A 12,034-nucleotide genomic window follows, 5' to 3' on the forward strand; every position below is an offset into this window, starting at 1 on the left:
GGCTCATTTTCTATGGGACAAGAATTTTTTAAAGAATGCATAAATTTTATAAACTTGAAATGTAACTAATAAATAAATTTGAAACAATTATTTTCTTATTAGTTGAACCTAGACTACTTGTTTACTAAAAAGGTATTGCGCCGGTGGTATCATATTGATATGATTAATTTTCGATAATTTTCAAACGTTTAACTTTTAGGTGGCTTGATTTATTATTAAATATGTTCCTTTTCCACAGTACCTGCAAGAATATTGTTAATAGATTTGAATTGTTTTGTAAAAATTAATATTTGCGAGTTGCAGTGAAAAATGTATTTTTTATTTAATATAAAAACTTAGCGTCACACCGATTTAAAAACTAATGCATTTTATTTCCACAATTTCCTTTCAGTATTTTTCCAAACAAAAGGCAGATAAAGTACAAGACATTCAGAAACGATGCCAAGGTTTTTGCATAAATACTTAAGAACCAAAAACTGCCAATTCAGCACGCGGAAGTAAGTGAGAATGCTGAAACAATCATTCTGAGCCCAGTAACATAATTTAAATTAATTTAAAAATTGAATTATAATTTAAAAAATAATTATAACTTCTGCCCAATTCTGATTGACGTTAATGACTAATTCATTTGGATGTTTGAACTTAAGTTATTTGAATTTAATTCTAGAATAAATTGAGCCAAAAGAGTGTAATATTTTTAAAGAAAAAGTGTTAATATAAAGTAAACAAACAATTGTGTGAAGTGGCACTGGTCTGAGCTTTTTTTCACTTATACATAATTCGGTACGTTTGATTTTTTTTTCTAACATGGAACTGCTTTACATCTTGTATCTCTTGTTAGCATATTTAAGGGATATTTTTTGTTTTTGTTATCGGTATAACTGCTCTGTGGCCAAGTGGGACTATTATCCCTCACTAATGCCGGTTGAGACCCACTCACCCTAAAGCACCCTCAGGAGCTGTATAACTCTTGGGAGCTTCCTTATCCTTTCTCAATAATTCCTTTCCTAAATATTCAGGATCTCCAAAATTAAAAACTAGGAAAATCCCAGGAATTGGAAAGCCGAAAATTAGGGATAGCCATTCTCTCATGCCAGATAGCAGCTCAGCCCATTGCTTCCATGGTCTGAATTGGGTGAGCTAGAGTTCGTGAGTACGCTGATCCAAAAATAGTAACATGCACATCAACTATCTCTGCAGTTCTATCTATATTATGGGTGAGTGTTAGGGAAGTTGTTAGAAGATTCCAGAAGAAGTGGCTAATCCATTTCTTCCTACACGGCTAGAGAGGGTTACTAAAAGTACAATTCCTTAAGAACCTTCCAATTAATAGTTTATGCTGGGATACTGTACTATGTTCGAGAAAAACTAGGGATAAAATAATAATAAGAAGAAAGCGCTTTTAGCGTCCGGATTTGGCCCGGATCAGATGCGGTGGTAACGAGTGTTGAGCAGATTTTTTTATTTTTATCAATTCTTCTGCTCGCAATCGCATAAAATAGTTTTCCAGATTTGTGCTTCCAAAACTCCTTTCAAAAATTATACTAAAAAAAAAGGAAATACAAAGTTCTTTTACTGCAACTCTGAAGGTTTTTTTACCCGGCTTTTCTTTAAACTTAGAATTTAAGCTGAATGTTATTAATTGGCATCGTATTAAAAATGTTATGTTAACTTAAAAAAAAAAGCCTCAAGATGAAATAAGTTAATCAGCGAAGTCGCACATCATGTTCATGTCCACCAATTTCCAACAAATTGGAATTTTTCTGAATAAAGTGCCTATTACGTTATTTGTGCAGGTTAGAGAAACTTACATTAAATTGAATTCGCCATTCAACTTTCGATTAATTTTTAAGCTATTTTCGAGAAAATCGCAACAACTTGTATTTCGATAACTAAGAGTGCTTTCTATTGATAGATTTTTCCACAAAGTTAAATGACATTAAATTTATGCGAGCATTGTTACCTATAATAAAATAAATTACCTAAAAATGAAAAATAAAAGAAAGTGAAAATCTTGTAAGAAACACGAATTCCTTCAAATTGTTATTACAATTACAAAATACAAATGTTTATTCAAAAACATTAGTTTATCTGCAAATAAATATAATTTGTTACATTATATTGGGACATAGTTGGTTCTCGCCGGCTTAATAGGGGTTCTGCGATGAAAAATCATATATCCTTTTTAAAAGCAACATTATATATTGTTCAGAATCCAGACCCAAATTAAAAATTATTTTTTCTGAAAATTTTAAAAATAAAAATGATGAACAACACACACACCCAAAATTAATTCGTGTTTTTGCACAAAACTTTATCTACATAAAGCACATTACAACAAATATTCAATTCCTTACTCTAGGTTTTTTCCCCAAATGTTACATTGAAATTACCTTAATATAATGAATGAGTATATTTAAAGTTATTTTAAAGCTTAAAGTTTTTATTCAGTTATTTTAAATAAATAACTATTGTATTAAAAGATAGTCCAATTTGTTTTTCACAAATTTTCTTAATTATTTAAATTGATTTTTTCTATTTTTTATTCGAAGAAACTTTTTGATATATTTACTCTAAATATCTTTAGCAATTTTATGAGTAAAATTGACTGCAGTAGTTTTTTTTTTAAACTTAGGCTTAGCTTCAAATATATAAATAAATATTTTTTAATGTGTTTGTGCATGATTCTTTTTTATTTATTTGGTTTATTGCATGTTTTATTTAAATATTAGCTACATCTATTTTTAAATCTACTAGAATTTATTATAAGTATGATATAATTATAATCAGGGAGGAATTTCGAAGTTACAAAGATGCTTACATTATTTTATACCTTTTATTTATGCCCTACTGACGTGTTTTACTGTGTTTATAATATTTTTTTATTAGTATATCCTCAGGTGCAAAGAAAAAGGAACACCCTACTTATTTGAGATTTTACCATTAATCAACTCGGTTTGAAACAAACTAGGTATAAACATGCTGGCGGCTAATATCTCTTCTAACCTTCACCAACTTATTTTGCACCTGACTGATTCCTGGAGGCTAGGCATTCACGATATACTCTATCGTTGCTACGTCTAAATGAGCGGAACTCAAGACGTAATTTTTTCTTTGGTGAGTGGGTTCAGCAGACATTTACGCGAGCACTACCATTTTCGTCCAACATCCTTCGTACATACTATTAACTTACCTGAATACATAAACTTCGCAAAACAGCTTGTATGAACTTACAAACTGTTTTTGAGCGTATTTTGAACCTCATTCGTCGTTCTCCCAGTGCTTAAACCGTGGCTTTCTACTCCCTAAATCTATCTTAACCATTGCACAAATCCTTTGTAACATTGTGTCTCGAACAACTGCTTGAGCACACTCTTCGTAATAACCATAAAACGTATGAGAATAAAACTTTTCAACCAAAGAAAACACTAAAAAAGAGAAAGCAATCAAATCATGTTTGGCGTGATTGATATGAACAGTTCTTTGGAGGGGATCTCCTTAAAAAAAACTTTCAGTTTAAAAAGTTAAGACAGTTAAGTAAAAGGGTTGATTTAACGAAAAAATGGACAAAATTAGCAAGTACCCAACATTTCATTCTTGTAATTTCATCCAGTTAGAAAAAGCTTGTTTCATATAAATTTGTTTCTAATTTTTCCCCATTTTTCTGAACTGATTATATTAATAACGTGTGCAATAATAGTTTGATACCTCTTGTTACAATCAATTTAAATTAAATGGAGTGCTTCTCTTCAATAGACAAAAATATTTTGTAGTTGAAAATGGACAGCAAAAGGGTCTGTAACGTTTAATAAGTTCTACAAAATATTAATAAAAATTTAATGCGGTAAAATTACTTAAATGACATCCAGTATAAAATGTCCAAAAATATAGATTTTTGTGTCTGTAATATTGTCAAGTTTTTCCCTTTTCTCTATTCGAAAAACTTCAATTGCAACTAGTGACTGCCACTAGTTAATATGTGGGTTCGTAAATAATAAAACTCGCTAAACTTGTAACAGATCTGATTTATTAGCAAAGTAAATTAACATTTACTAGCAACTATTACTATTCACTACATTTACCATTCACTACAGTCACAACAGTTTACTGTTACACACTTAGCACATAAATACACAACAAAAACTGTTCAACGACTGTCTGCTGGTCCGCACTGCACTGAATTGCACTATACTCGACTGCCCTAACTAAACACAACTCAACTCAACTGCTTACTTACTCACTAATCGCCTAACTGGCTAACTCTGAAAAAACTCCCTTACTGGGGCCGCTCATTTGGTTTTTATACAGTGGTGGAACGTTCTAGTGTACGCCAGAAACTTCCAGAACAATCTAGGCCTTTCTGTCTGGCCCTGGTCAAGTCTAGACTTCCGACATTTTTTAGCCCCTCCCAGCGGCCCCTCAACGAACCATAGGTTCCATCCCCTTCCAAGAGTCGGCGCCAAGGTCACTTCGTTACAATATCTTGTGAGGGATTCATGAAAACATTGTTCAAACGTGAAGTTACAGTATTTAGAAAGCCCCAATGATAGTAAGAGAAATTAGTTTAGGAAAATGGATTAAACATTAGAAACAAATTTTTAAAAAATGCACAAGCTTTTACAGAACTTTTGTAACTAGCTAAAATTTCGAATTGAAGTGAGAATGATTTGTGTATCTTTTGTCGAATATTCAACCCTTATACGAGTATTTAACTTTTTGAGCTGTAAGGTTTTGTTAAGGAGTTAATAAAAAACTTATAATCGAGGATAAGCTCTTTATTTTAAAGAAAACTGGGGAATTTTATCTTTTATAGGAAAATATATCCAAATGTCATCGTTAGATGTTTTTCAACATATTACTTTTTCGTGCATTTTTTGTCGATCACTCTTATACAACTGTCCTACCATTTTATTTTTGAACTTTAAACAATTTATTTTTTACTCTAATCTTCAAGACAAAACTAAATTACAAATTTGATCAATATATTTCATGAATGAAGAAAACAAAAACATAAAATAAATTTTGGGAAATTATTAAACAGATGTCTCAAATAGCCAAGGTGTTTCTTTTTTATTTTTGTGTAGCATCATAGTACTTTTTTTTAAAGCCCATTTTAATTCAAAATATATAAAAAATGTAGTCACTATCCTTTATTTTATTTATAGTATTTGGAAAACAAATGTTCCTGTAACCAAAGAAAGTATTTTTTCATTATTTTAATTATTATTATTTTTGTTCAGATTTCTCCATTAAAAGTGGTTATTTGATCCTGCTAACTTGGGAAGACTCTGCTTTATTTTTTTTTTTGTTTTCCATTCACTTCCATTGTGGGCCTCTTATCCTGAGAGACATTTCCAGCCTTACTCTCATTGAGTTCATCTAAGCAATTTTTTTTTCTTTTTATTTTGGGCTTCCTAGTTTTCTGCCCTCTTTTACCTAATTCTTAAGGCTCTTTCAATTCTCTTTCGCCTAGTGAACATTGGTACACTCTTTCCTTTTCCCTTTTTTTTAAGAGGCTACGCCACTGCAGTTTCAATTTTCAATCATCACGAGAAGGTTTTCCTTTATTCCCAACATGTCTCTTATTACTGAATGATTAACTTTTATTTCTTCTCGAAATATCTTCAAAAATCTGGCAGTCTCCTAAAGTCCATTTCGGTTGCTCACAATTTTTCTCTTGTTGTCAAACTTTATTATAAGAGCTTCCCACGTTTGCAGATACCTCTTTTCTTACCTCTTCGTTGCCTAATGCAGCATCCCCTTCAATTAAAAATTTAAATTTCTGTACTGTGCAAGATCCTATCTACCATCAATTAATGATTATTAACGATGATAAAATTCTTCTTTAAATAAATGGAACTTTTGCCCCTTGCCGTCAAAACTAGATAGCTCTAGCTCTGAAATTTAAATGCCTTTTCCATTACTGTTCTATCAAACTGTTTCAATTACCTATAAAACCATTGTTTGTTTTTTCCAACCGGTTTATTTAAAAGTATTCTAGATGTACCAACCATCATGAAATATTCTTCAAAAACTTCTCTTGCAGTCAATTACCCCTTTTTTATTTCAGTTATCAATGAAAATTTTATTTATTTTGATTTAATTTAGTGCAAGGCGATGTAGATTTTTTGAATGCATACCTTAAGGATGTAAGAAGTCTATTTTATTCCATTGAGAATTTTATGAAGATGTATTTTTACTGTTAATTAATATTTGTGTGTGTATGTGTGTGTGTGTGTGTATGTATTTGTGTGATACAGACTAAAGAAGATAATACGAAGGAATGCGACACTCCTACAGAAGATAAAATAGAAGACTTTGAAATAGAAGAAACGATAGACACATCGCAAACTAAAGGTAGTGTGGTAAAAGTAGTTGGCTATGAGATGACAGAAAGTTCTTCCACGGGTGGCAAGTACTCCCGGCCTCCAACACCGTCCAGTAGACCTGCTACTCCAGCTAGTCGTCCTATCTCACCACAGCCACTCTATCTACCCAACTTGTTACCACCTCAGAGTCAATTGTTGGTCAGCCAAGAACAAACACAAACACTCCCTTCTGAAGACAACGAAGAACCTGTGGTATTATCAGCAAAAGTTACACTCTCGCTAATTGGATTACCAGACGAGGTTTGTAATTATTTATGTTTTTTATTTTATTTTACTCCTTTTTTTGGAGGAGATTTGCCGCAAAGTGCAGTAGTTGTTAAACAACTGTAATAATCTTTAAGCATGTAAACTAATGCAAAAATTCAAAATACTGAATCAAAAAATACACGAAGATATAAGGAAGTCTGAAGCAAACGTGATTCTCTTACCTATTATTGGATCTTATAAATTTAAGAGCCAAATAAACTGACAATTTAAACAAAAGTGTAATTTGTCAATTACATATTATATACAATGAAAAAAAAAATCGTGTGAACGTTTAACTCCACATTTTTCTGAAGAAATTGGATTTTTGAAATCACAACATGTTCTAGAACATGTAACAGAAATTAAAACGTTAAACAGTCGCACGATTTTTTTACCATTACCAGTGATGTTTAGATTAGAAAATTGATTCATAACTCGGATGTAAATGAATTTTTTTATTTTTTTATTAGGACAGTAGCAATAGAGAAGAGAATGCGTCAGATGATCTCCACTCAAGTAAGCCGAAATTCGACTTGAAAATTAAAGGTACATAAGTCAAATAGAATGGCACTTATTTAAACTTTAATGATATGATCCTTATTTTGTAGCGGCCTTAAGTCACAGGATATAATCGATTCATTATACACCAGGTAAATGGGCGCCAGGTTAGCGAGGTATCGCAGTTAGCGCTTTGTCAAACTTTACCATGAAAATTTGGTACGTACCCAAGGGTGGCTAAACATTACTTTTTATAGATCTTCATCAAATAGGTGCTCGGCGAACTCAGCAAGTATAATGGCAAACCTAAATTTGGGCATATACACATCCATTATTTATGGTTTCCTTCTACGTAGGATGAAAACATAGTATTATAGACGCGACCTCTCTACTGGGTTAGCTTGAGGGCAATAAGGAGGTTTCTGTGTTATTACGATGTCAAAGGTATCCGCTAAACCTTGCATTATTTTGTTAATGAAGAGGATACCATTATCACTATGTTGGATTCTGGATGTCCCCATCTGAAAATAATAAATTGTCGAAAACATTTAGCTACGGTTTTGGCAATAGCTGACCTAATATGTATTACCTCAGTACATTTATTGATGAACGTATCCAAGAAACCAAAAAATATGAAAACATATGATCGAAGAAAAGGGACTTGTATATTTACAGCTACTGTATCCCAGTAGATCCTAAGGTTGGGTATACTGCAATAGGTTCATTTTCACTATACTTCTGCCCTAGTTTTGTTGTTTGACATACTCTTAACTTTCCTGATATATTTGGCTATATCACGGCGCATGCCTGGCTAATAATAATAGCGCTTTATTTTCTCCAGGGTTTTCTCAAGAACCGAAAGACCAGCCTCGGGAAGATCATGACTCTCAATAATAACTTTACCTTGATCTTTGGGAACAATGAATTTCCATGCTCTCTACTCATCATCTTAAGTATATTCAACATCCTCTATTATTACATGTCTGAAGATTGGTCGACAAACAAATTCCAAACCTAATGATTACCAGGCAGCTGTTGTACGCTCTGAATTTTTTTTTAGTTACCGGTTAATTGAGCTGACATTTCACGTGTTCTTCACGTCCATAAAACCCAGGCTAAAGCCAACAGCTTACTGGATTGTTCCCTAAACTCCGTTGGCTAAAGTTACTTGATAGGAGTTGATCTTCGTCACTGATAGCTGGAGGGATTCAAAAAGTGATAAACCCTCTCAGCCAAGTACAAATGAGTGGCTCCCCTATCTATTAGTGGCGGTAGAATGACCTCACCTATACTCAGGTCCACAAAGTATCCGTTTTAAAAAGGACTCAGCAAAAAAGAAGACTACTATAATAGACTTCATTTTACTTAATTAAATGTGGCTCAAACGTTCGGAATTTAAACAAAATTTAAGTTACGATCTTGAACATATTAGTCATGTGAGTGTTCAGACTAGATTTGTTTCAATTTCTGACCGGTTTCTGAATTTCATTCATCATTAAAGATTGATTAATGAGATTCGAGTAGTACATTTGTTTCGACTAAGTTTTCTAACGGCTCAGCTGAGCCAGCAAGTTGTAGTTTCAATCATAAACAGATCAAAATAGAAAAACCATGCGTGTTACTACGCTAAAATCAGTGACAATATCCTGCACTGTGAACCTTACCCCATTTCCCTTATATTTATTGCGTTTAATATAAATAGTATTTTATTTTAAATGAATTCTTTTCTTTTTCCAGACGAATGTACGACTAATGGTGGAGAAGTAAATAACACAATAGAAAATCAAAATAATAAGGTATATTAGTTTTAAAGCCTCTATATAAGTATATATATAAACTAATTAAACATTAGGAAAAGTATAAGCCACCAATGAAAACACATTTATATACTTATATATACCTATACTTATAAATATAAATATATATGTGTAATATTATTATCTTATATTTATGTAAGATAATGTAAAAAGTATTCGGTCCTAACTGTTTAGATTTTCCTCAGTACTTGAGTATTTAAACAGTCGGAACAGAATACACCAACTTTTGAAATTAAAAACGTAAAAATATTATAATTATCAACAAGTATAAGCCCTTAAGATGACCTAGTCCCTAGGTCGAAAGCTTGGCAGAAAGTAAATGAAAAATTATTACTGAAATTGGCAACAATCTTTCTTCACTTTAGATTAATGAATGAGTCACCAAAAACGATGAGTGCTCATCAAAAACTTTTCCTTTTTTTATTCAGTCTTCAAAAATATAATTTAATATAACTTAGCTTTTAGAAAATGTTATATAAAAAAAATGTACAATTATACCTACTGATCTCATATATACATTTTACAGTTGGTGGAAAGATCTAATTCAGAAGACTATGAAATTGCAGAAGAAAAGTTTATTGATGGCTATGCGGGACCAACTCATCAAGAAGCTGTACATGTGAATACGTCAAAAATATAATTCAATGTTTAATAAATACATTCTTATAAATCCATTTAGAATACTTAAGGAAAAGAGAAAGTTATAATTAATTTATTTTGTAATTAAAATGTTTACTTTTCTATGCATATAATTATTATTACCCAATTGTTATATTCAAATTTAGTGATGCCATGTCTTCATATGGATAACGTTATGTTATTTAGAAATGTGTATAAAGTTTAGTCCGATTGTACTTACACCAATTAGGCAAATTTTATAATAATCTATTGTACAAAAAATTGAAGGCCTTTAATTGACACTTTTTTTTGTGTGTGTAAGTAAATACTAAAAACGTTTATAGTTATTTACATAATTGTTGTACATAAGGATTTACTTGTAAATTATTATATTATGTTATTTTCTATAGAATTGCATTCAATATTAATCACAAGGAAGTCCATATTAAAAATAGCATACAACTTTATATGGTAGCGTAACGAACTGCTTCCACAGAACCACGTTAAACAAACCAAAGTGATAGGTCTTCGTCTAAGTACACAGTCAAATAGAAGAAATTGGAGTTTAACAAATTTTGCCAAAATAGTTTTCGAGAAAATCGTGGTCTATTCGTAAAACGCTGCTGTGAGTTAGCAGTGGTGAACTAGGAAAATTTAATCAATGAAGTAGCACAAACCAACAAAATATACTATTATTAAAACGGAGTGATATGTTTTTGATATATTTGACAGTGATGCATATATCAGATCGAAGGACAATTCCATTAAATTGATTTAAAGGGTTTCTATTTATTGAAATAGTCCTTAGATGTGAAATATGCATCATCGTCACAAACGTTATAGAGATAATATTGCGTTCATTATATTATACTAAGTGCTCGTTCAGCTTCAGCGTTGCTTATTGTATTTAGTTTAAACCATAGCACTAAATCTTTGATACATGTTAAGTTAGTATTAAAATTAAAGTGAGTTTTATTTTTTTTTTCTTTTAGCTCTGGGAAAATAACTTTTTATGTTTCATGGTAATATATTTTTTTGGAGGTATTCAAGGCCCTTCCCTTCGTGGTCATAAATGAGCAGAATCTCTACTGCTAATGTTAAATCACTTCATTTTTCCTAATTAATTATTCTTCACTAACAAGTCTAAAACAGTTACACGTGTAAAAAAAGTTCCCAGTAAATTATAAAATTTCATATAACTTGGAAGCATAATTTCTTGTAATGTTGATTCAATTTCACGAAACATTTTCGAGAAAATCTCAAACTATAAAAAAAAAAAATCCAGTAACTAGAGATAATCGGAGAAGAAATTTTAATTGCTAAGATAGTGGTTTATGATTGCTTCAAATACAATGTTAAGTTGGACCCGTTTTGATTATGCGTTTTTTATATACCATAGACCATTTTCTAAAACCCACTATTTCGGATTCAAAGAACCGGAAAACTTATACTTTAAGTGGAAACTCAACAATAAAACCTGCAAAATAGTATAGTAAGAGAAAGTCAGACATACCGCAAGACATAAATTCTTTCTATTCAATTATTTAGTTCTTGTTTGTATGTGATTTTATGAGCGTTTATGTTAAGAATGAACAGTTCTTAAGAGCGAAATAAAAATAAAAAATAATAAATCACACTTTAAATGTTTTATTGAACTGTATTATTTTATATTTATACTATTTATTAACTTGTGTACTTCAGTAATATTTTAAAAATACTATAATATTTATCCTTGTAAAAAAAAAATAAAAAAAATAATGTGAATATTTATTTTGTGTTTTATAATTAAAAAGTATTGTTGTATTGTTGGCCTTTAATTAAGATTTATGAAAATGAGCTGTTGTTACATAATTTATATACAATGTATAAATAATATTATTAGCAGCTATGTATTATGATCTATTTGACATTTTGGTGACTGAAATGAACAATTCTCAATCTTATTGTATTCAAACTTTTCATCTGTAAAACGAAGAAACAACTGTTATTTAAATGAACGAAAATTCTAAATAATAATGAAGTGCTACTTTCTTCATAATGAGTAAAAAAAAAAAAAAAAAGAGAGAGAGAGAGACATTTAAAATAAACATATAATAAAAGCAAAACAAAGTCATGGTTTTTCATTTTTTTGCCCTCAGATTTATTAGTTCAAGTGTAGTTCTCATGCACCCTCCTATATGAGTCTCAAAAGTGCCTCATTAATGCTACAGAGCTACAAATGAAATTGAGCTGCATAACATAAGAAGAAAGGCGAGCTCCTATGTACTTCATTAGAGGATGATTTACTTCATCATTCAAATAGAGTGACGGTTCATCCAACAATGATTATAAAGTTTGGAGGGGGGATATTTTTTGGTAATCGTGACATCACTTTCCTTTAAATTTGTTAACTGCACATTCATAAAATCTGTCATTTTTATTTAAATCATTTTCTGGAAAGTAAAGTACTATAATTAACCTGAAGTT

At 30.9% G+C, this 12,034-nt stretch overlaps 1 protein-coding gene across 6 annotated transcripts in view; it reads left to right on the forward strand.

Moving 5' to 3' along the window:
* Positions 1–11,677, forward strand: part of RIC-3 (RIC3 acetylcholine receptor chaperone) — a 36,484-nt gene extending 24,807 nt beyond the window's left edge. For all 6 annotated transcript variants that reach the window (XM_074138774.1, XM_074138777.1, XM_074138776.1 and 3 more), the window contains 4 exons: positions 6,261–6,629; positions 7,106–7,181; positions 8,871–8,929; positions 9,477–11,677. In XM_074138774.1, the coding sequence (XP_073994875.1) occupies positions 6,261–6,629; positions 7,106–7,181; positions 8,871–8,929; positions 9,477–9,590 (618 nt within the window). In that variant the 3' untranslated portion in view covers positions 9,591–11,677. The remainder of the gene's footprint in view (positions 1–6,260; positions 6,630–7,105; positions 7,182–8,870; positions 8,930–9,476) is intronic.
* Positions 11,678–12,034: the final 357 nt, after the last annotated feature.

Source organism: Rhodnius prolixus, unplaced genomic scaffold, assembly GCF_049639745.1.
Source record: "Rhodnius prolixus isolate KJV_2025 unplaced genomic scaffold, Rpr scaffold_11, whole genome shotgun sequence".
Lineage (NCBI taxonomy): Eukaryota > Metazoa > Arthropoda > Insecta > Hemiptera > Reduviidae > Rhodnius > Rhodnius prolixus.